General features: G+C 40.8%; 2 protein-coding genes across 2 annotated transcripts in view; one reads left to right on the top strand and one right to left on the bottom strand.

Moving 5' to 3' along the window:
• The first annotated feature begins 3,656 nt into the window (after window positions 1-3,656).
• Window positions 3,657-25,116, top strand: part of Canx (calnexin) — a 36,724-nt gene continuing 15,264 nt past the window's right edge. The window contains exons 1-5 of the mRNA XM_046457123.2: window positions 3,657-3,819; window positions 22,616-22,786; window positions 23,372-23,445; window positions 23,727-23,785; window positions 24,768-24,909. Coding sequence (XP_046313079.1) covers window positions 22,619-22,786; window positions 23,372-23,445; window positions 23,727-23,785; window positions 24,768-24,909 — 443 coding nt within the window. The 5' untranslated portion in view covers window positions 3,657-3,819; window positions 22,616-22,618. The remainder of the gene's footprint in view (window positions 3,820-22,615; window positions 22,787-23,371; window positions 23,446-23,726; window positions 23,786-24,767; window positions 24,910-25,116) is intronic.
• LOC124101241 (Krueppel-like factor 4) lies at window positions 17,772-20,405 on the bottom strand. Its single transcript, XM_046457124.2, has one exon. It carries the CDS (start codon window positions 20,138-20,140, stop codon window positions 18,683-18,685), a length of 1,458 nt encoding a protein of 485 aa, XP_046313080.1. The 5' UTR covers window positions 20,141-20,405; the 3' UTR covers window positions 17,772-18,682.

Genomic DNA, 25,116 nt, shown 5'->3' with positions numbered 1-25,116 from the left:
AATTCATGTATGTTTTCCACGTGAAAGGAAGCATACTAATATGCAGAGCTTTTTTACATTATAATAAATCTCACTGATCACTGTATATCAGAACACACAGGTGCACACCTGATGCTTTCCAACAGTGCAAAACAATTATAAAGATGGCCTATATTTTATCTAGTCATTTATCTATCATGGTAAGTTATGTCCAGGATATTGGTACTATAATTTTTTTTTTACTGGGGATTGAACCTGGGATGCTCTACTTTTGAGCTACATCTCCTGTCTTTCATTCTTTCTTTTTTAAATATTATTTATTTATTTTGTTTATTTTCATGTGGTGCTGAGGATCGAACCCAGGGTCTAACAGGTGCGAGGCGAGCGCTCTACTACTGAGCCACAACCCCAGTCCTCCTGTCTTATTTTTTATTTTGAGACAAGGCTAAGTTGTTCAGGCTGGCCTCTAGCTTTTGATCCTCCTGTCTCAGACTCTCAAGTCATCAGGATTACAGATATGCACCACTATGCCCAGCATTTTTACATTAAGCATAGTAAATGTAGTGGATATATTTTTTCAATTATTAATAGACAGCCAAGATGGAATTTCTGGATCAAGGACATGAGAATTTTAAAATGGATATAAATAATTTATTTCAAAAACCATTTTCCAAGTTATACTATAAAGTCAGAATATGTTTGTGACCCAGGAGGCTGAGGCAGGAGGATCATAAATTTGAGGCCAGTCTCAACAACCCTGTCTTAAAATAAAAGCTCTCTTGTGTTCGATGGTCCAGTGCTGCTAAAAAAACAAAAAACAAAAGAACACATTCAATTCAGTTTCCCATTCCTTCTACATCTAAGAACGATAATGGTTATTTCTTTTAGTAAGATACTCTAATACCTCAAAGTACCTTTGGATTATCAAGAAAAGACCCCATTCTTCAGGGTTTTTTCCTTAACTTCCTCCTTTGAAAAACATTATATGTGAGCTGAAAAACCTCCACATCCAGTCCTGTGTTTAGGGGACAGCCCAGGATCAGCCATGCTTGGATTGCCTTTTTGTTGGAGCTCTACATTTTCACCTCCTCATCCAGTCTCAAACCCTTAATGTTAGCATCTTTCCATAGCCTCCTGAGTCCAACGGACCATTTTCTAGTATCAACATTTATTGGTTTGTTTTGTATGCCCTGACACTCTCCAGTTCTGCCCTTTTTATCAACTTCAAGACGTAGCTTCCTAACTGTTCTCAAAGCTGTTTTCAGACCTTCCTGGAATGGTATTAACATAAACATCTAAATCATGATCCAAGTCTAAAATCCAACATATGTCCCTACAAATTCTCTGGCTAGTCTTTTTTTTTTTTTTTTTTTGGAAAAGCGGGGTACCAGGGATTGAACTCAGGGGCACTTGACACTGAGCCACATCTCCAAACCTATTTTGTATTTTATTTAGAGACAGGGTCTCACTGAGTTGCTTAGTGCCTCGCTTTTGCTGAGGCTGGCTTTGAACTTGCATCCTCCTGCCTCAGTCTCCTGAGCTGCTGGGATTACAGGGTGCACCACTGCGCCTGGCTTCTGGCTAGGCTTTTAAGGCCTAATCCCAAACCAACTCTGGAGCCCATCTCCCATCACTCATGTTCATGACACACTTCTCCAGCCAAAAGTCTATACATGATGTCCCCAAACACAGCAGGCCTATTTTCCTGCATTCATATTATTTAAAGAAGCCTTCCTCCAGGGCCTGGGGTTGAAGCTCAGTGGTAGAGCATAGGCCTAGTACATGTGAGGCCCTAGGTTCATCCTTAGCACCACATTAAAAAAAAATAAAATAAAGGTATTGTGTCCAACCACAACTAAAAAATAATAATAAAAAAAGAAGCCTTCCTCCAACTCTCCACCTATGGAAATCCTGCATATCCCACTAAGTCCAACCAACATGGAAACAGTTGTTCTTTCAGAACCCTACTAAATTCTCTTCAGTACCATCATCTTTTAACAGTTATACCTTTGCTAGCTTAGCTCACATACATTCCCTTAACTCCACCCCCCCCCCCCCCACCCCCCACCCCCCCCCCCCCCCCCCCGCAAATGCTGGGGATTGAATCCAGAGCCTTTTGCATGTTCTGCAAGGGCCCTACCAGCTAGCTAATTCCCCAGCCCCTTTTGTTGTTATTATTTACTATGATTATTAGTGGTACCAGGATTGAATCTAGGGACACACTACCACTGAGCTACATCCTCAGCTTTTTTCATTTATTTGAAGACAGAGTCTCTTTTTGTTGCCCAGATTGGCCTAGAACTCCAAGGTGCAAGCCATCCTCCCGCCTCAGCCTGCAGGGCAGCTATGATTACTACATATGGGGCCTTTACACCTGTCTTCAGAATTTTATTCTATTTTGAATACCCACTTCTCTAGTTAAATAAGGAAAGCAAAATGCTCTTACACAAACTTAGGGGTTGAGCATTGGAATTTACTAACCTGAGGCAAATATTAAATCCTAACTTTTTTTTTCCCTCTTTCCACGTAGGAGGGAATAAAATTGGCTATATATAGGTGATATACCAAATAACTATTTTTTTTCCCACCTTAGTATTCACGTCTTTGGGTCTCCAAACAAATGGAGGACAGAGACCAGGCCCTACAAAAACAAAAACAAAACAACCCCAAAAAACAAAACGAATAAACCAAAACTCAGAGTTACTTCCATTTTTTTGAGGATCTCAGCATATTGAAAACGGAAAATGTGCTAAGAGCGGTTTTCAAAAACTGGCGTATTTTAAGTCTTCCCATTGCACCATCCTTTTCTCAATCCTGCCGTCTTATTATCGCTAGACTCTTACATTCAATCATTTTATTTTTTACAAAATATATTTAGTTGTAGATGGACACATAACTTTATTTTTATTTTTTTACGTGGTGGTGAGGATCCAACCCAGGGCCTCACGCGTGCGAGGGAAGTGCTCTACTCCTGAGCCATATTCCAGCCCTTTAATCTCACTTTAGGAATCATCACAAATGGAAAACTGAAATAACCTCTGATTATATTATTCTGGACTGTTTTATATTGGGTAACTATTAGGCTACAGGCTCCGGGGCACAGAGCGATGACTCTGCAGGAACGGTGGCGCCGGCCCACGTAGCGCCGCGCAGCGTACTCTCGGCAGGGTAAAGCAGCCGGTGCCGGGATCCGCCCGCGACCCGTCGGGGCCTGCACTCTCTGCACAAGCAAATTACCCTTCATGACGGCCGATCCCACTTCCCACCCGTTGTATCAGCTGCCATGCACCCCTTCAGGGAAGGGCACTGGATACCCGTCCCAGGGTCAGGAACCCAGGGGGTATAACTTTTCGTTGGATTGTAAAGGCGGGCGGTGCGCCCACTAAGGCACCAGGGCAACAGAGCGCGGGAACGCCAGCCGACCCCTCCGCGCCTCAGGACGCGCGCGACCCCGATTACCGCCCTGCTTCTTGCCTCCTGTCCAACCAACAACCACTTCCTGCCTCACTCTCGGCCAATCCTCACACTCCACGAAGAATAGCCCTAGGGGGCGTATGGAAAGGTAAGTAGAGCGATGATCACAGCGACCAACCGAAGCTAGGAGCTTGCGAGGTGGGGCGGGACTTAGTGCTAGTCATAGCTACTCAGAATCGAGGGGCGGGCCCAGGGCTGGGTTTCGTGCGGTGGGGCTCGGTCGCGCGGCAGCGGCAGCCGAGGCCTTTTGGTTCTGCAGCACGTGACGGTCGGGCCGCCTCCGCCGCTGTCTTCACTGCAGCTCGGGGCCAGGTGTGCGGGTGGGAGAAGGCGCAGGCACTGCCGGTGGTCCCCGGGAGGCTCGAGGTGAGACTGGAGGCCTGCACGCGTCCTCCGGCCTGTGAGGACCTCGGGGGGCCTGGGAACGCTTCACCGCGACCAAAGGGGTCGGGCGTGGCCAGCGGCCAGGGATTGGGCTGGCTTTTCGAGGGCCCAGGCTCCGGCGAACTCGCCGGCCAGGAGGGGTGAGGCCTGAACCCGGCCCCTTGAGTTGGGGAACCAGGCCCAGGCCGCGCCACCGGGGTCGGGAGGCGTGGCAGGTGCCCTGGGCCTCCCTTGACCTTTGAGAAGGCGAACTTGTTCTTATGGCTTTGCTTCCAGGGCATTCTTAGGCCTATTACTGGCTGCCTGGGCAGTTTCGAGGTGGGCCGAGTAATCCGGTGGTCCCCGGGAGGATCGGGCCTAGTGGGTTCCCCTAAGTAGCAGGGAAAGATGAATTAGACTAAGAGAAGATATGTAGAATTACTATTGCAGGTTCAGAATTTGTAATAAGACCTCTAAACGAAAACGGGACCCTAGCACCCTGAAGAGGAAGGAGAATGTACTAGAACGCGCAGTGGTTGGAAAACTTCAGGCTTAGCCATTACAGCACTTACTCGGGGGGTGGGGAGTAATTCAGTCGGAGATTCCACCCGACATTAAAAGCAGGAAAACAACCCAAATCTCACCTAGCATAGCACACTTCGCTTTACAGTGGAGGAAACTGAGGCGTTAGAGGCTTGAAGTGACTGGTCCAAGGTCATGCGATTAGTTTAATGGTCCTGTTGGGATTTTAATTGACTGCTAAGATAAAGGCCCTGGTTCAAGCACTTCATCTGCCATTTGTTGCTGTGCGAATTTGGGCTTTTACCTTTGTGTCCCACACCCCAGTAATAGATTATTAAGTAATACCTTATAGACTTATGAAGATTGAATTAAAATGCTTATGCAGGAAAGTCATATGTAGTAACTGCTTGATCAATAACTATTGCAGTAAACCATTATAGTCTAAATGCTTTGGTCCACTTAACTGACATCCTATAGGATGTCTTTGTTGGTCCTGTTTCTCAGGGCCTGAAGTCACATTTATGTTGATGGGAAGAAGAAACTGGACCCTGTGTTGCCATGACAAAAGCTATTGCTAGTTGAGGGAGGTTAAACTGAGCTGAATATTAAAAGGTTGAGAGGACAAAGGTGAACCATAGTTAAGTTTCTTTACCTCTAATTTAGGAAATGGAAGGTTTTTTGCTTAATTTTTTTTAAAGGGAAGAATTAAAAAAAAATTTTCATAAGGGAAGATTTTAAAAACCTTCTGTTTAGAGAAAAAAAAAAAAAAGCCATGTGGGAATTCTCCTTTCCATCAGCCTGGGTACACAAACTAGCCAGGTCACTGATCATGAGAAGGCCCTAGTGAACTGTGTATTGGAGTGAATAACACAACAGAAATTTTCATGCTTATCTGAAAATGGGTGTTAGCCTCTCCTTCTCCACCTTACTATCTTAACTCTACAGTTCAATTAGCTTATTATCTTTTAAGAGCACTGTGACAGTTTTGGCAATCACACCATTGCATCCTTTTAGTTACAGAGTTCACTTGCCCTGCAAGATAGCCTAAGGGAATAAAGTAGCACTTGGTAAGCTTAAGCAAGTTTCTTAGACTTGAATTCTGAGGCCAGTATGATAACTAGCATATGTAACTCTTTAGTTTCCACCTCTTCAAAGTGGGAGAGAGGGTCTCCTGGATACCTCACCTTTAGGGGGCAATAAGCTGGTGAATATAAAACTATTTTGAAAAGTATAATGAATTAGACAGAATTGGCAGTTCATAATAATTCCTAGGAAATAATGAAAGTACCTAAGTTCTAACCTAGATAGTTAGCTTATTGCAAAACTTCAGGAGGGCTGTGGCTGTGGCTCAGTGGTAGAGTGCATGCCTAGCATGTGTGAGGCACCACATTAAAAAAAAAAAAATTACCAGGAAAGTGCTGGTTGAATGCTGTGTTATAACAACAAATGTACTTTTTTTTTTCCCCCACTGAGCCACATTCCCAGCTCCAATAAATGCACTTGTAAATTAAGCTTAACTGTGGACTGTAAAAAATATTTGAGAATAAAGAAAAATAATTTAGAGGATCTTTAGCATATATTATTGGTCACATCTTAAACCTATTTAGTTAATAGGAAAAAAAGTGCTGTGGAGGAGCTGGGGTTGTAGTTCAGTGGTAGAGCACTTGCCTAGCATGTGGGAGGCACTGGGTTCAATCCTCAGCATCACACAAAAAAATTTAGGCATTGTGTCCAGCTACAACTAAATATTTAAAATTAAAAAAAATTTTAAAAAGTGCTATGGAAAAATCAGTTCTGATGTTCTTGTTAATGAAAAACAAAATCCAAAAATGTAAATGAGGCAGTATAGATCTATTTTATTTTTGAGGTGAGTCTCTTTGTATTTACACAGGCTGGTCTGAAACCTCTGGACCTTACCTTAGCCTTCAAGTTACTAGGACTGTAGGAATGTGCTATCACATCCAGCTGCATTTATTTCTATTTATTTATTTATTTTTGGTACCTGGGATTGACTTAACCACTAAGCCACATCCCCAGTCCCTCTTTATTTTAAAAACTTTTTGGGTACCTGGGATTGAACCCAGGGGCTCTTAATCATTGAGCCGCATCTCCAGCCCTTTTTAATATTTAGAGACAGGGTCTTGCTGAGGTGCTTAGGGCCTCACAAAGTTGCTGAGGCTGACATTGAACTCTGGATCCTCTTGCCTCAGCCTCCTGAGCTGCTGGCATTACAAGCATGTGCCATTGTGCCTGGCCCTTTTTTAATTTTGAGACAAGGTCTCACTGAGGTTGGTTTTGAACTTGAGAGCCTTTTGCCTTATCCTCAGTTGGTGGGGTTACAGACCTTTACCCCCATGCCTATTTCATCTATTTTTTAAATAGACAGGCATTTACAATAAAGACCAGTCTGAGTTTTATGTATTTCCCTTCCTTGAATGTTTTCATTTTTGACTAGATTGAAGTAGTAAAATCTGCAGGTTCAAAATATAGTGGAAAATATGATACTAGTAGCAAAATGTTCATCTGTGATTGGAATCAAATTCCTTTTGGGAGGGCGCTGGGGTTGTGGCTCAGCAGTAGAGCGCTTGCCTAGCATGTGAGAGATGCTGGGTTCGATCCTCAGCACCACATAAAAATAAATAAAATATTGTGTCCAACTACAACTAAAAATAAAAAATAAAAAATAAATTTCTTTTGGGTCGTTCCTTTCCAATCTAAGATTTTTACAGTATTTGCCTTAAAATTCAGTTTTGTAACCATTAAATTTTAAAAACTGTTAAGAGAAATATTTAGTAATAGCAAAAATTACTGTTAATCTTGAGCAGATGCGGTAAACCAGACACTATCATAAGTACTTTTACATGTATTTTGTTTTATACATAGTGTTGTTACTGTCGTTTTAGAGATGAAGAAACTGAGGCCCTGAGCTTAGTAATTTTACTCAAGGTGACAAGTTTTTAAATAGCAATCCAGGGATTGTGACTTGAATTTTTGCTTATGAACATGTGTCTAGCTGTGACTGTAGACAGATTAAGTAATTTCTTTTGGTTTTAATTTCATTACATGTAAAATGGGGATAATAGAACCTCTTGGGTTTTTCTGAATGGACCTTATTGAGTATGATGTTTCTGTTTTCGAATATTAGTAGATTACTTAAGCTGTCTAACCTCACAAATAAGACTTAAAATTTTAAGAGGGCATACTAGATGAATTAATAGCTTATATGAAAGAAAGACTCCCTCTTTTTATTTATACACTGCCTATTTTTAAAATCAATGTTTTTTTAAAACAATCAAGAACATGAGGTCATTTTTTTCTGTTCCTCTTTTTAATTTTTCATAGATTAAAGAAGTTAGAATGGAAATTTCTTTTTTTTTTTCTTTGTGAGTACGGAGCGGGTGGGAGGGAGAGAGAAGTAGGTTTTGTTGTGGTTGTCTATGCTGATCTCAAATTCCTGGGTGCAAGTGATCCTTGTGCCTCAGACTGCTGAGTAGTTGGGACTATAGGCATATGCCACAGCACCTGGGTTGGAAATTTCTTCTTTTAAGAAAGAAAGTCTAATAAAGAAAAGCCCCAAACCAAGTGGCTCACAAATAAATTTTAGCAAATACTTTTAAATTAAAAATAGTTTACAGATTCTTCAAGGGTTTCTAGCTCATTCTGTGAAGCCAGTACTAACCTGATACCAAAATAAGAGACTTTACAAGAAAACAGACCACTATCTCTTCTGAAAACAGATGCAGAAATCTTCAGTAAAATGTTAGTAAACTGAAACCAGCAGCATGCAGTATTGTATAAAAAGGATTATATACTATGACCAATTGGAATTTATCCCAGGAAGGCAAGGTTGGTTCAACATATAAAAATGAATGTAACATATCACATTAATAAAGGACAGAAACTGTTCATCTTAGAGAAAAAATATCCTTTCATGATAAACACTTAACAAACTAGGAATAAACAGGAACTTTGCCAGCCTGATTTAGAGTCAAAAGATAAAAGAATCTCTTTATTTGGAAAGATAAAACATAAAATTGGCAATAAGCTTAAAAATACTTTGTTCCAATTTGTTTTAAAGGTTTTTTTGTTGTTGAATGGACCCTTATTTAAAAATTTTTTTTTAGTTATACATGGACACAATATCTTTATTTTTTTATGTGATGCTGAGGATCGAACCCAGTGCCTCACGTATGCGAGGCAAGCTCTCTGCCACTGAGCCACAGCCCAGTCCAAATGGACCCTTATTTCTGCCTTTTGACAAATTTAATATTTCTGCTAAGTGTTTTCCCATTTTTAAAGTTGACCTAAATATTGTCAGGATTTGCTGAAATGTTATAGAGTAAATCTGCTTTTGTTAAAAAATAGGATGTTTATGCCAAGTGTGGTGGCACATGCCCATAATCCCAGCTGTTTGGTAGACTGAGGCAGGAGGATTGTAAATTTGAGGTCCGCCTCAGCAATTTAGTAAGGCCCTATCCGTTTACAAAGGGCTGGGGATATAGCTCAGTGGTAGAGCGCTTGTCTAGCATGAGTGAGGCTCTGGGTTCAATCCCCATTATGCCAAAAAATAGAAAACAAACAAACAAACTTGTGTTAGTTGAAGTCTCATGTAAATGTATAGAAAATAACATGGACTTTCAAAAATTGTGCTGAGAACAGTATTGTAATTTACAAAAAATAATTTAAGGGGTTTCATTAAAAGTAATTTAAGGATAAGGAAAAAAGATGAACATGGAAGTTTATATCTTATACACTGTTGGATGTAAGAGTTGAAGAAATCACATAATGTAGTTGCAAGAAAGCAAGTTTACAATTAATATAGCTTGTTATGTAGAATCCTCTAGCCATATTAGATGTTTTGGTCAAATGAGAATTTAGTGGTTGGAGGTGTAGCTCGGTAGCAGAGCACTTGCCTAGCATTTCCTGTGTTCAATTCCCAGCGCTGGAAGGGAAAAAAAATAATATATGAGAATTTAAAATTTAGTCATCTGATGTACATGTTGTGTTTTGAAGACCAGGACATTTGAATATGCCTATAAAGTGTACCTGACTGATAGATGAATTATATTTTCATATTTTCACAGCAAGCTGTTGAGCAAGTAGTTTAAACACACATCTAAAATAGGGAAAGGAGGACTTCTGGAAGTTAAATAAGCCCAAGGAAGCCATACAGAGAATCAGGAGAGACTGGAATTCAGGCTTCTCTGACTTGACAGGTTATTCTGCCACATATGCTGCTGCCTTATGTATGAGGAATTAATTTTCTGAATTTCAGTTTTTAAATAGGCAACTTCCATTTCTATAAAAATAAATTCACTCTTCTAAAAGTTAAAAGTGAAATGAAATATTAAATGTGAGTGGATTAAGTGCTTTTGAAGGTTCCTTCTGACCCTAATAATTTGAGAGTTGGGCCTTTTTGCTTTGCCTTTGGGAAACTGGGAAGCAAACCAAAAATCTTTGTCTTATAAATGTGCTTTATTTTCTTGGCTTTGTGTACATTTGTTCATATTTGTTTATATCATTACAGAGGATAGGCTTTGACCTGGGTATAGGTAGATAATTGTTTGATTACCAACCCCTCCCCACACTTTTTTTCTGGTGTTGGAAATAGAACCCAGGACCTCAAACATGGTAGTCAAGCATTCTACCACTAAACTACACTTTCCATCCCTTAGGCCCTTCTTTTTCTTTCTTTTCTTTTCTTTCTTTTACGTAGTACTGGGGACCAGAAACTAGTACTTACCACAGACCTAATCCCCTATATCCGCATCACCCCAATCCTTCTTAATTGAGAAAGACTATCTCACCAGACTTATGTTTCTTATCACATATCTGAGTCTTGCTGTAGTTTATATAGAGAACCAAGTTAATTTCAACCTGGTTTCTAGACAACTTTGACCAGATCTAAAGAACTATCTTCACTGATCTAGTAATACTTTATTCAGATTTTACTAGTTTGTATGTGTGTGTAGGTGGGGGGGCTATAACCAATTTTATCACATCAGTAATTGAGTTTTGAAATTTTATTCTTTTTGGTGGTGTTCTGTGTAGAATGAAAATATACCATAAGGTTTTTTTTTTTTTTTTTTTGGTACCAGCTTTGAACCCAGGGGTGCTTAACCACTGGGCTATGTCCCCAGCCCTAAGTTGCTTAGAGCCCCACTAAGTTGCTGAGGCTGGCTTTGAACTTGCTATCCTCCTTCCTCAACCTCCTGAGTCTCTGGGATTACAGGTATGCATCACGCCGGCCATAGTATTGTTTTTATTAACTTTGCTTACATTAAGGGATATCATAAGACAATACTCACATTCACATATAACTTAAAGCTGTTTTCTAGAGAAAACAATGGACTCAGATGTTAAAAGATTTTCATTTGTAGTTTTGATATTTAATTGCTAGTTCTCTGAAGGTCCAGGCCTATAAATGTAATTTGTAATTTTACAAGACAGAATTTAAATGGACACATTGTAAGACAGTTGTGTAGCACTTTTAATTAGTAGCCTAATAATTAGTTATAGCCACCTAGCAGTTGCTTCTTAGCTCAGTGGGACTCTGCTATAGAGAGTTTGAGTTTACAAACTTATAATAATGTATCTTTTATTTTATTTTATTTTTATTTTTTTAAAGAGAGAGAGAGGAGAGAGAATTTTAATATTTATTTTTCAGTTTTTGGCGGACACAACATCGTTGTTGTTTTTTTTATGTGGTGCTGAGGATCGAACCCGGGCCGCATGCATGCCAGGCGAGCGTGCTACCGCTTGAGCCACATCCCCAGCCCAATAATTTATCTTTTAGTTGTAGTTGGACACAATACTTCACCTATCTATATATTTATTTTTGTGTGGTGCTGAGGATTGAACCCAGGGTCTCACACATGCTAGGCGATCAGCTGTACCGCTGAACCACAAACCCAGCCCTGCAAACTTACAGTTTTAAGTGTGTGTTGTGAGGAGGGTGACTCCTGACAGAAAACCAGTAAATGAAGAAAGTGGTGGGTTTCAAGCATTAAATAAAATTATGAGGAACTGGGGTTGTTGCTCTGTGGTGGACTGCTTGCCTGGCATGTCTAAGACACTGGATTTGATCCTCAGTACCACATAAAATAAATAAAAGTATTGTATCTGTCTCCAACTAAAAAATGTTTTGGTTTTTAATAAAATTATGAGGGAAACTGCAAAAATGGCATTCAGGAATGTAAGAAACTTTGCCTTAGAGTGTTCTATGAAGTTGAATTACAGGAAATGTAGCTGGGCTCAGGGCCACATGCCTGTAATCCCAGTGGCTAGGGAGGCTGAGGTAGGAGGATCGTGAGTTCAAAGCCAGCCTCAGCAAAAGAGTGCCCCCGAGTTCAGTCCCCAGTACCCTCCATCCTACCCCCCACCCCCGCCTTGCACCTTCTTCCCCCCACCAAAAAAAAAAAATAATTGTAGGAAATATGTTTCTTTAGAGGAAAAGGTTAATTCATCTTTTTTTTTTTTTTAAATATTTTTAGTTGTAAGTGGACACAATACCTTTATTTTTATTTTATTTATTTAGTTTTATGTGGTGCTGAGGATCAAACCCAGGGCTTCACACATGCTAAACAAGTGCTCTACCACTGAGCTACAATCCCAACCCCTGGTTAATTCATCTTAAAAGTAATTCCTGTATTCCCTGAAAACTTGCTGAGTTTTGCAGAGTTAGGGACACTTGCTGTCTGTGTCCTTTGGGATAGGAAGACTGTGCTTTTTGTTTTTAAAAACATTACTCTGTTCCTGAGCTACTTGTTGTATTTCTTTCCGGTAATCTTAGAAACTGTTGGTGACAACAACAAAGTGTTTTATGGTTTTAGAAGGTAGGTTTCTTCATTTTTGCAGGCCCTTTTAGCTGACAGCAAGGAGATATGTGTGCATCCTAACTGATATACATCATTTGTAAATATTTCTATATGTAACCCTCTGTATATTAAGCTAAACATGTTTTCATACTGATGTCTTTAATTCTTTCCATTTCCATATGAATTCCTCTAGTCACCTCCCCTTACTTAATCTTTAAATTCCCCCCCCCCCCTTTTTTTTTTCCTGATACCAGGGATTAAACTCAGGGGCATTTAACCACTGAGCCACATCTCCAGCCCTTTTTTATATTTTATTTAGAGATAGCTTAGGCCCTCACTAAGTTGCTGAGGCTGGTTTCTTTCTTTTCTTTTTTAGTTGTAGTTGGACACAATACCTCTATTTTATTTATTCATTTTTTTGTGGTGCTGAGGATCAAACCCAGAGCTGTACACGTGCAAGGCGAGCGCTGTACCACGGAGCCACAACCCCAGCCCCTCTTTTTTTTTTTTTCTTTTAATAGTTTTAGTTGTAGATGGACACAATACCTCTGTTGTATTTATTTATTTATTATGTGGTGCTGAGGATTGAACCCAGTGCGTCATAAGTGTAAGGCAAGCATTCTGCCACTGAGCTACAAACCCAGCCCCTGTTGAGGTGGGTTTCGAACTCCTTTTAGTCCTCCTCTGCCTCAGCCTCCAAGGCCATTGGGTTACAGGCATGTGCCACTGTGCCTGGATAAATTCTAAGTCTTAACAGTGAAAAAGTGGCTTCCACCATCTACTGCGAATACGCTTAATTTTTCAATTACATATATAACAGTGTCAGAATTATTAATGCACCTACTCATGTAAAATGGGCTTATTGATTAGCACAGTACTTTTTTTAAAATTTTTACTTATAGATGAACACAATGCCTTTATTTTATTTATTTATTTTTAGGTGGTGGCTAGAATTGAACCCAGTGCCTCACACATGCTAGGCAAGCGTACTACTACTGAGCCACAATCCCAGCCCCAGAACAGTACTTTTTTTGTGTACTCTAGTTCTACTGAGCACCTTTTCCCTAGTAAGGTTTCATGGATTTGTAATAAGGTAGATTGTTCTGTTGAATTTTGTTTGCATGCTGTCTTCGTATCACCTGACATCCTAAATACATTAAAATTCATTCTTTCTACTATAATGTTTTATGGGTTTTGACAAATGCTGTGTCAGTGTAGCTGTAATTGTAATATCTTTAAGAATACTTTCATTGCCTAAAAGAAAACATGTGCTTTACCCATTCAACCTAACTCTCCCCTAAACCCCTTGCAACAACTTAGATCCTTAGCTCTTTTAAAATTTTATTTTGAGACCAGGTCTCACAAAGTTGCCCAGGCTGGCCTTAAACTTGAAATCCTGCCTCAATCTCCTGAGTAGGTAAGATCACAGACGTCCACTGCTGCACCAGCTAACAACTGGTAGTTTTATTGTCTATAGTTAATATCTTTTCCAGAATGTCATATAATTGGAGTTTTAAAACATGTCTATCACTCTTTCAGATAGGATTTTTATAGTTAACAATAATCATTTAAGATTCATCCATGTCTTTTTGTGGCTTGAGTGCTCATTTCTTTCAATTGGTTAATCTGTTGAACATTATGGTTGCTTGCAAATAATTTTCCAAGTTGGCTTTACTATTTTTTAGTTTCACCGGCAATCAATGAAAGTTCTTATTGCTTCACATCCTTGCCATTTTGGGGGGAATTTATAGCCATTCTAATAGCTGATAGTGGTAACACATTGTTATTTAATTTTTTTTTTTTTTTTTTAGTTGTAGATGTACACAATGTCTTTATTTTGTTTATTTATTTTTAAGTAGTGCTGAGGGTTGAACCCAGTGCCTCACGTAGGCTAAAATTCCGGCCCGTTCAACATTGTTATTTTATTGTGAAGTTCCATAATAAAAAAATGATGTTGATGGTCTTTTCCTATGCTTATTTGTTATCAGTATGTATTTGAGTAGATGTCCAGGTCTTTTGCTCAGTGTTTTGTGTGCTAGTGATGGAACCCAGGGTCAAGAAAGTGCTAAGCATGTCTATTGCTGACCTAATTCTCCAGCTTTTGCAGTTTTATATTTGGTTATTATTGCTGAGTTTGAGTTCTTCATATGCTTTAAAACAGGTCCTTCAAACTGGGTGCAGAGGTGCATGCGTACATCCAGAGACTTGGGAGGCTGAGGCAGGAGGTAGTAAATTGGAGGCCAGCCATAGCAACTTAGGCTTAATGAGTTCCTGTCTCAAAAAATTAAAAGGGCTAAGGATGTAGCTCAGTGGTAAAACATACCTGAGTTCAATACCTAGTACGAAAAATAGAACAAGTCCTTCATTAGATGCATATTTTGCAAATAATTTTTTCTAGTTGGCAATTTTTAATTCTCTTTTGATTCTTGTGTTTTCATAGGAGAGAAATTTTTTATTTCAGTTCAACTTACCATTTTTTCATATGCCATATCTTTGATGTTGTATGAGAAACTTATTGTCAAAACCATAATCGCCTAAATTTCCTCCTATTTTCCTCTAGAAAGCATAGTAGTTACAACATCCTTTTTGTGTATCTGCTCAATTGGTCAATATAGGTGTAACCTCTGGGATCACATTTGGTATGAGAAGTGTATATAGGGAGACTGAAGGGAAGGTGTTTCTTGCTAATGTCCGATTCTCATTAATGAAGTAGAAAATTAACATCACCTTAAAGTATATTATCTTGAATTGTTGGCAAATGTGAACATATGTCTAACAATATTTGGAAATTTTTTTTTTTTTGAGAGAGAGAGAGAATTTTAACATTTATTTTTTAGTTTTTGGCGGACACAACATCTTTGTTTGTATGTGGTGCTGAGGATCGAACCCGGGACGCATGCATGCCAGGCAAGCGCGCTACCGCTTGAGCCACATCCCCAGCCCAATATTTGGAAAATTTAAGTCAGCTTAATAGTGGCTTTTTAGAACTAGAATAGACCCAATAACTAGCATTATGTTGGGAGTATTAGTAGATTATAGTTAAAATAGCATATGTAAAGCTTGCAGTGACTGAGACTCCTTAGTGTACCAGTGTGAGAACTGACATGGCACAGTTCAATAATTTTGAACTGTGAGCTTTCACAAACCCTTGGATAATGTGAACGGAACAGATGAGTGCCCAAATACCTCTTTCTTGTTTTGTAGAAAATCAGGTTCTACAACTCAGGGAGCAGGGGAAATGGTGGTGAAAGATAAATGCATTCCCTGTAGTTTATTTGAAATATCTACTCGTTCCCAACAAGACAGATAGCTTTGCTTTCCCTACTCAGTAACACCCCCCTGCCCTCCAATAACACCAGTTTTCATGGTCTCCTAACCTGGGCCAGTTGTTCTATAGTCACATATTCCCTTATTAAACCCTGCCAAAATGTCTCTGTTCTGGATCATTCCCTTTGCTGCTCTTTCCTGTCTTTTGTCTCTTGTCATACTACCTCAGTGTGAAACTACATGGTAACATGTTTAGGGTTTCAGTCGGGGGAGGAGGGTTGGTTTCTTTGAATCTTGTTTATTTATTGTCAAAATGAGTAGGTTTTCACTAAGTCTTTTTTTTTTTTTTTAAATATTTATTTTTTTTTAGTTTTCGGCGGACACAACATCTTTGTTTGTATGTGGTGCTGAGGATCGAACCCGGGTCGCGCGCATGCCAGGCGAGCGCACTACCGCTTGAGCCACATCCCCAGCCCTTCACTAAGTCTTATTAGTTCCTAGTGTGTAAAAGAAAATGAGAGGAATACCTCATAGAAAGTTTACATAAAATAATGTATGTGAAAATCCATTTGTAAATTGGAATGTAGTATAAATAGATTATTCATAAGCCTAATTCATGATTTTCAAAGTGTGGTTTCTGGACCAGTATCCTCAGCATCCTCTTAACCTAAAGTCCCATTGAATCAGGCCTAACTTTGCCTTCCCTGCCTTGCCCTGCCCTGCCCTGTGGAAACAAATTTAGGGATGAGCCCAGCAATCTTTGGGGTGTCTGCTTATTCTATACTGGGGATTGAATCCAGGGGCACTGTACCACTGAGCTATATCCCCAGCTCTTTTTAATTTTTTGAGACAGAGTTTTTGCTCAGTTATCCAGACTGGCCTAGAACTTGGGATTCTCCTGTCTTTTAAGATTCCAAAGAAGCGGGATTACACGTGTTTACCATCACATGTGTCAGCAGTCTAGATTTTAATACACAACTCCCCTCCCATGATGTTGATATATGTTCAAGTTTGAGATGTACTGCCCTACTTCATTATACCTAAAAACCTAAAGACAATTATCTCAGTAACAATAGAAATTTATTTTCTGAGGGCTCTGGAAGCTAGAGGTTATTAGAGACAAAGGTTCTGTCAGGATTACTTTCTTGTGAGGTCCTTCCTAACTTGCCTTAGCCTGCAGGTGACCCTCTTTTCCCTCTGTTTTCTCTTGGCCTTTTTTCTGTGGTGTGTGCTCCTGTTGCTACTTCCTCTTACATGGACACCAGCACTATTGATCCCTTATGACCTCATTTAACCTTAATTACCTCCTTAAAGGCCCTGTTTCCAAATATAGTCATAGGGAGTTGAAGCATCATAATATGAATTTCGTGGTGGTGGGTTATACAACTCAGTCATAGTAACAACAGTATATCAACAAATTAAAAAATGTTGAGAAAAAGAAATCCTACCTTTTTAAAGGTAAGTTACTAGCCCATTGGACTGTTTACTTTTCCAGCAGAAACAATGTTCTGATACCAAAACCTAGTCCTATTTAATCCATTGGTTTTGTGCTTTAATTAAGTACTACTACTCTTCAACAAATTTTGTTTTACGTTTTAGAGAACAGGGATGCTGGGGATTGAGCCTAAGGCCTTCTGAATGCTAAAGCATATTCTGCCGCTATACCCCCAGCCCTGTTTTACAAAGTTATGATTATTGTAACCAAATATTGTAAAATATCACCAAATTTCCTTTCTTTTTATTTCATGGGTACTGGACCACTGAGCCACATCCCTGGCCCTGTTTTATATTTTTTATTTAGAGACAGGGTCTCACTGAGTTGCTTAGTGCCTTGCTTTTGCTGAGGCTGGCTTTGAACTCTGGGTCCTCCTTGCCTCGGCCTCCAAAGCTGCTGGGATTACAGGTGCAAATTTCCTTTCTTAATCAATTTTAAATATATAGTTCAGTAGTGTTAAGCATATTTATGCTATTGTGAAACATCTTCAGAACTTTATCATCTTGCAGAATTGAAACTATTCTTATTAAAAAAAAAAAAAAAAGGAGGCTGAAACAAGAGGATTGAAAGTTTGAGGCCCGCCTTAGCAATTTAGCATGGTAGAAGCAATTTAGTGAGACCCTATCATAAATTTAAAAATAAAAAGGGATGGGGATGTGGCTCAGTGGTTAAATGCCTCTGAGTTTAATCCCTGTACCAGCCAGCAGATAAATAAAAATCTCTTCATTGCTCTTTCCCCCTAGCCCGTTGGCTACAATTCTACTTTCTGTGCCTTTGAATTTTGACTGCTTTAGAAACCGCATGTAAATTGGAATCATGCATAATGTGTCCTTTTGTTTTTTTTTTCAGATAAAATATTATAGGTTTATTTAAAACTTAATTCTCACCTTGAGTATGCAAAATACAAACTCCACAAAATGTTCATTTTTTTTACTTTGTAGTTTACAAATATACAAAATAGAAGTTTGCTTAAATTTATATTACGTATTTATTAAGGCAAGGAACTATATAGAAAAAAACACATTTGTTCTGCTTAAGGCATACTTGGGAATAAACCATTGTACAAATTATTGCACATCTGAAACCACAGTGCATAACAGACTGTCTGCATAAAAAATGTAAAAGAAGTAAACCAGGCGTATTTACCTGACTTAGGTCATACATGTAGATCGGAAGACAAAAATAGATTTTCCTTGTCAAAGTATGCAGCAGTTTGAGAACTTTGGCTTCCTCATTTGGTACCTTTAGAACCAAGACTCACCAAGCACCATCGCGTAGGCTATTAAAAAACACATTTTTCTGTACCTGAATTTCTTCCTCTTCTTCTAACATCATAATAATGGCTTTTAGAAGGCAAAGAGAATACAAGGTGATCTTTATGCTTAATATTGCATGGAAACACAATTCAAGGGAATTCTGGTCTTCCCTCCCCCCACCCACAACTCTCGGATCTAATTTATACCCTGATATCCAAACTTCCAGTCACCCCTTGGCATTCTGTAAGTCCAGGCATGTTCAAGTTGGATTGAGAATTGGAATGATAGAAGATCCAGTCACAGACCCCGTCAGTTCTTTGATTTGTCTTTTTCATTCCTCCTTTCTACTGATCATCCGTTCCTTCACAAGCTGACTCCTGGGGAACTTGACCAAGATTGTAGTGCTTGTCAGCTGGGCTCCTCCCCCCGTGGGAAGACAGGTGTGAAAGGTTAAAAAAAAAATACTGAATTCTCTTCTGGCAGTGTGGGTCATATCCACTATTTGGGATTTAAAAGTGCCTCTTCATGTGTAAGGCCAGGTGGTCCGACCTGGAAAAGGCCCGGTCGCACTTCTGGCACTGGAACGGGCGGTGCCCGGTGTGTTTGCGGTAGTGCCTGGTCAGTTCATCAGAGCGGGCAAATTTCCACCCGCAGCCATCCCAGTCACAGTGGTAAGGTTTCTCACCTGTGTGGGTTCGCAGGTGTGCCTTGAGATGAGAACTCTTTGTATAGGTTTTGCCGCAGCCGGCATAATCGCAAGTGTGAGTGGCGGTCCTTTTCCGGGGCCAAGACTTTCTTCCCCTCTTTGGCTTGGGTTCCTCTGGCAGGCAGGAACCAGGTGGCATGAGCTCTTGGTAGTGGAGCGGTGGGACCTGTGGCTGCATCTGGTCGGACAGGAAGGGTGGATAGTTCGGTCCCGGATGGGGATGGAATCCTGGGGGAAGTGTCAAGGCAGAGTGACAGTCCCGGTTGCTCAGCAGTTCCTCGGGACTCAGGGTCAGGGTAGTCCTGCTGGGGAGCTGCCGCCCCAGGGAGAAGTCATGCGCGCTAGGCCGGTGCCCATTGCTGAGCGGGGGTCCAGCGCCCAAGTGGGCCTCTAGGGGTCGACCGACTGTGCACGAGGAAACCGCCTCCTGCTTGATCTTGGGGCACATGCGAGGCGGCCCACTGCTGTAGGGCGCTACCACCACCGGGTGGCTGCCATCAGGGCTGCCTTTGCTAACACTGATGACCGACGGGCTGCTGTACTCGCTGCCAGGGGCGCTCAGCGATGCCTTCAGCACAAACTTGCCCATCAGCCCGCCACCTGGCGGCTGCGGTTGCTGCGGCGGAATGTATACTGGGTCCAATTCGGGTCGCAGGAGCTCCGCCACAAAGCCGCCCGAAGGGCTCACATCGTTGATGTCCGCCAGGTTGAAGGGAGCCGTGGGAGGCGGCGCTGACTCCCGGCCATAGAGGAGGCCGCCGCTGGTGCCGCCTGGCGTCACACCCGGGTCACCCCCGGCCCGGATCGGATAACTGAAGCTGCAGGTGGAGGGCGCGCTGGCAGGGCCGCTACTCGATGGGGATGAAGAGGATGAGACTGACGCCGACGAGGACACGGTGGCGGCCACCGACTCCTGGTGGGACAATGAGTTGGAGAGAATAAAGTCTAGGTCCAGGAGATCGTTGAACTCCTCCGCCTCCCTTCGGGGTAGAAGGGCCGGGTTGCTACCACCGCACGCAGCGCTGGCTCCGCCACTCTCCAGGTCTGGGGCCACGGTCGCCGCCGCCAGGTCGTAGGGGCGACCGGGAAGCACCGGGGGAAGTCGCTTCATGTGGGAGAGCTCCTCCCGCCAGCGGTTATTCGGGGCACCTGCTGGACGCAGTGTCTTCTCCCTTCCCGCCGGGCCGGACGCGAACGTGGAGAAGGACGGGAGCAGCGCGTCGCTGACAGCCATGTCAGACTCGCCAGGTGGCTGCCTCATTAATGTGGGGCCCAGAAGGTCCTCGGGTGCCCGAAGCAGCTGGGGTATCCGAACCCCAAAGTCAAGAGGGGGGTAAAAAAAAAACACCTTAGAAACGGAGCCAAAAACCAAAAAGAAAAAAAAAAAAGAAAGAAAAAAGAAACAACCCAATTGCCCGAGATTCTTCTTCTTTGGATTAAATATATATTCAAGACGTCTTTTTTTAAAAAAGTTCCTTTGTTTACAAAAGTTTTAGAAAAGTCGTAAACTCTTATAAAAATAGACAATCAGCAAGGCGAGTAAGTAGGTCCGGTGGCCAGGCTGAGTTCTCTTCGACTCAGCAGCGTCCCCCGTCGCGGTCGCTGCGGCTGTCGTCGTGGGCGCAGGGGCTGTGGCTGTGGCCGGGCGGCGCCGCCAGGTGAGAATGGCCGCGGTGGCGCGGAGCTGCGAGCTGGGCGCGGGCCACCGGCGGGTGGGTGGGTGGGGGTCCAGGGGGGCGGGGAGGGGCACTCGGCGGCTCCCGGTGCCGCCGCAGCCGCGCTCGTTCTCTCGGGCTGGGGAACTCTAATGTGTCCTTTTGTAACTTTTATTTTACTTAGCGTGATATCTTCAATAAGTATCCATGTGCTGACATATGACAGGATTTTGTTTTAAGGTCGAATAGTCTTCCATTATATCTGTATGCCACATTCATCCATTGATTGACATCCATAGATTTGGTTGCTTTCACTTCTTAGCTATTGTGAATAGTGCTGCTATGAACATGGGTGTGGGTATGTAAATACCTCTGTGAGATCCTGCTTTCAATTATTTTGGCCACACACTGCAGAATGGGGTTGCTGGATCATATGGAATCTGTTTCCCATAGCAGTTGTACCATTTTACAGTCCCATTCACGGTGCATCAGGATTCCAACTTCTCTACATCACTGTCAACACTTGTTGGATTATTTTTATATGATATTCCTGGATTAAAAAACATTTTAGGCCAGGCATGGTGGTGCACACCTGTAATCCCAGCAACTTAGAAGGCTGAGACAGGAGGATCATGAGTTCAAAGCCAGCCTCAGCAAAAGCCAGGTGCTAAGCAACTCAGTGAGACCCTGTCTCTAAATAAAATACAAAATAGGGCTGGGGATGTGGCTCACATCCCTCAGTTCAATCCCCAGTAACACCCCCCCCAAAAAAAAAAATTTAAAGAATTTTTCAAATCCAGTGTTCTTGTAACAGTGTTGTCCTGTTCCTCCACCCAGGACTGGTGATTGAACCAGTGGCTTTGAACATGCTAGGCAAGGGCTTTACAATTGAATTAAATCCTCCGCCCAACAATGTTTTTATCATAGGATTTTTATCTGAAACCAGGACTCTTGTGCTGATTTTGGAGCACTGCAAGGAGCCTGAGAGAAAGGTGAACAGAAATCCACAGATTTTGTCATGAGGAAAAATTAATAGGAAAATAATACATGGTGCATTTTAGCTTTACTTAAATGCACATTAAGGGAGCAAATAATGAATGTTGGTAAACATAAGGGAAGTGGGAAACGTCTTCTCTAGGATGAAAGGAGGATTTTGGGGGAACGGCCTAAGGGAGAGGGTTCTGATTGCTAGGCATAGAGATTTTTGCAAACAGGGACTCAAGATTTTGGGGGTGATGAGGCTATCATCTGGGTATCGAATGGCCTCAGAGAGGAAACATTGAACCCTTAGTAATGTAGGATACCAGTAAATGTCCTGGTAATGAAAGGGAAAGACCAGTGTTAATTTGAAACAAGGAAAAAAGGATACTCTGTGCCATATGTTGAGAGCACATGGTGTTGCACTTACAAAAATTTGTTTCTTCCCCAGCTTCTTCATCTTCACTCTGCCTTCTCAGGCCCCAAAACAAAAAAAACTACCCATGTGGCTCAGTTATTATTTCTTTAGATCAAGGCTCTTTGGAGAGGAGGCCCACCTAACCACCCATAAGTCTGATATAAAGTCTAATATAATATATAAGTGCTTAGAAAATAAGAGTTAAAAGTAGCTCATTTTTGGTATAATATTTTTGTTCTTGAGTCTTTTAGTCAATTTATTTTGGGGGTACTGGGATTTAACCGAGGGGCGATTTACCACTGATATACATCCCTGGCTCTTTATTATTTGAGACAGGGTTTCACTAAGTTGCTGAGTCCGGCCTTTTTTTTTTTTTTTTGTGGTGCTGGGGACTGAACTCAGGGCCTTAGGCATGCAAGGCAAGCACTCTTCCCAGCCCAAGGTTGGCTTTGAACTTGTGATCATCCTGACTCAACCTCCTGAGATACTGGTGTCCATCACTGTGCCTAGCTTAAAATTGAATCTTTTAACTAATTTTAGGAAAACCCCTTAATCTCTCTGGGTTTACTTTTGTCCTTGCTTTTAGGATAAAATACAGTAAAATTCTTTTTAGTTCTTTGATTTGAAAGTGTTAATTTTAAACAAGAGAAGTTAACACATTGAATTTATTTTACTCTCTATATAGATCATGGAAGGGAAGTGGTTATTATGTATGTTTCTGGTCCTTGGAGCTACTGTTGTTCAGGCTCATGATGGGCATGAAGATGATATGATTGATATTGAGGATGACCTTGATGATGTCATTGAAGAGGTAGAAGACTCAAAATCAGATACCAGTATGCCTCCATCTCCAAAGGTTTGAAGTAGTTTTTGAATCTATATTCCTTTTATCTCTCTCTCTCTCTCTCTCTCTGTCTCTCTCTCTTTGTACTGGGGATTGAACCCAAAGGTGCTTTATCACAGAGCCACATTCCCAGCCCTTTTTAATTTTGAGACAGAGTCTCATTGAGTTGCTGAGGCTGGCCTAGAATTTGCAATCCTCCTGTCTCAACCTCCTGAGCTCCTGGGATTACAGGCGTGTATCACTGTACCTGGCCTTTTATCTCTTGATAATAAAATTTTGAAGATAGTGGCTGGGGTATAACTCAGTAGTAGAGCACTTACCTAACAAAAAGGGCCCTATGTTTAATTCCTAGCCAGCACTGTTTAAAGGGAAAAAAATTGATAAATTTGTATCTTTTTTAAAGGAAAAGCAAAGGTTGCCAACTTTTTATTAATCTCTCTGGCAACCTTTGTTATTTCTTTCCAAAGATCTATGTGGATTGAAGTTCAAGACTTCTTCCTATGACAGTTTTGTGACAATCAAAACAGTGAAATAAATTCCACCAAGAAAAAGTTGCCAAAATTTTCAGGTTTTTATCTATTCTTCTGTTTAACACAGGTCACCTACAAAGCTCCAGTTCCAACAGGAGAAGTTTATTTTGCTGATTCCTTTGACAGAGGCTCTCTGTCAGGGTAGGTACATTTTGTTTTTTTTTTTTTTCCGCTAGGAAGCTCCTAGGGAGTTGAACATGATGTAAATAAGAGGGAATAATGGTTCCCTTTTGGATAACATTTTATATAATGGAAATATCTAGCCTTTATATTTTCAGTTTTTGAGTCCATTTAGGAAAGTATTCTTTTGAAGCTTGTAGTTCTTGCTTTCATTCCTTTCCCTTTTCCCCTCTATCCTATATCGTTTCTCTTAACAAATAGCTATCATTTGATCATAATTTTGGGGTTTGTCTTAATTACAGGTGGATTTTATCCAAAGCCAAGAAAGATGACACTGATGATGAAATTGCCAAATATGATGGTGAGAATTCCTTTTGGTCTAGATATAATAGCAGATTTAATATAATCTCCATGGAATTTCTTAATAGTGATTAAGACAATGAAAAAAAAAAAACGATTTAGAAGGAGAGGTTGAGGTTAGGGTAAAGCTTCGTGGAAGAGTCCTTGCCTAGCATGCACAAGGTCCTGGGTTTTTTCCAGCCCTTGAAAAAAAATAAAATAAAAATAAAAGGAGATATGTTTTCAGATTTTTCCTTGGTGGGCTGGGGGTTTAGCTCAGAGGTAGAACACTTGCCTGTCACATGCCAAGTCCTGGGTTCCATCCCCAGCACCACAAACAACAACAAGTTGTTTTTCCTTGAGAGTTGTGCCATCTTTGTGTGATGCTTTATATGTGATGGAGTGATAGAACTATTTATTACATATGCTTCTGTATGTTAGAAATGGAAGGTCTTTCCTAGGCAGTGATATAATGAATATGCTGCTGACTTTTTAAAAGTCATGTCCTATTATTTGTCAAATATTCATGTGCCTAAATTAATGGCCCAACTCTCATAGATAAGTGGAATGTGTTAAAATTTGTCAGTATGATAGACTTATACAACTTGGAGTTTAGTTTGTTATCATTTAGAAGACCTTAAAAGATATATTTAGGGCTGGGGTTGTGGCTCAGCGGTAGAGCACTCACCTAGCATGCACAGGGGTTAGATCCTCAACAACACATTTAAAAAAAAAAAAAAATATATATATATATATATATCTCCAATCAATTGGGCTGAAGATGTGGCTCAAGCAGTAGTGCGCTTTCCTGGCATGCGTGGGGCGCTGGGTTCGATCCCCAACACCACATAAAAATAAAAAATAAAGATATTGTATCCACCTAAAAACTAAAATATATATATATATATATATATATATATATATATATATTTTTTTTTTTTTTTTTTTTAAAAGATATAGTTAAGGAGTGGAGAGCTCTTTTTTTTGTGTGTGTTTTCTTCTAGGAAAGTGGGAGGTAGATGAAATGAAGGAAACAAAGCTTCCGGGTGATAAAGGACTTGTATTGATGTCTCGAGCCAAGCACCATGCCATCTCTGCTAAATTGAGCAAACCCTTCCTATTTGATACCAAGCCTCTCATTGTTCAGTAAGTGAAATGCATGTTTGGTAAAAGCTTTCTAGAGCACTGGGGGTGTAGCTCACTTACAAGAGGCACTGGGTTCAATCCCCAGTACTACCCAAAGAAAAAAAAAAGAAAAGAAAAGAAAAAGAAAAACTTTTTAGAAGGGTAATCTCAGAAGGTATTATGAAACTATAACTCTAAGTAAATGTATGTGTGTGTGTGTGTGAGAAG

Source organism: Marmota monax, unplaced genomic scaffold, assembly GCF_021218885.2.
Source record: "Marmota monax isolate L192 unplaced genomic scaffold, Marmota_monax_Labrador192_F-V1.1 WCK01_AAM20220418_F8-fsc00263, whole genome shotgun sequence".
NCBI classification, from domain to species: domain Eukaryota; kingdom Metazoa; phylum Chordata; class Mammalia; order Rodentia; family Sciuridae; genus Marmota; species Marmota monax.
The sequence above is the reverse complement of the archived record's forward strand: the minus strand, read 5'-3'. Positions and strand labels throughout refer to the sequence as shown.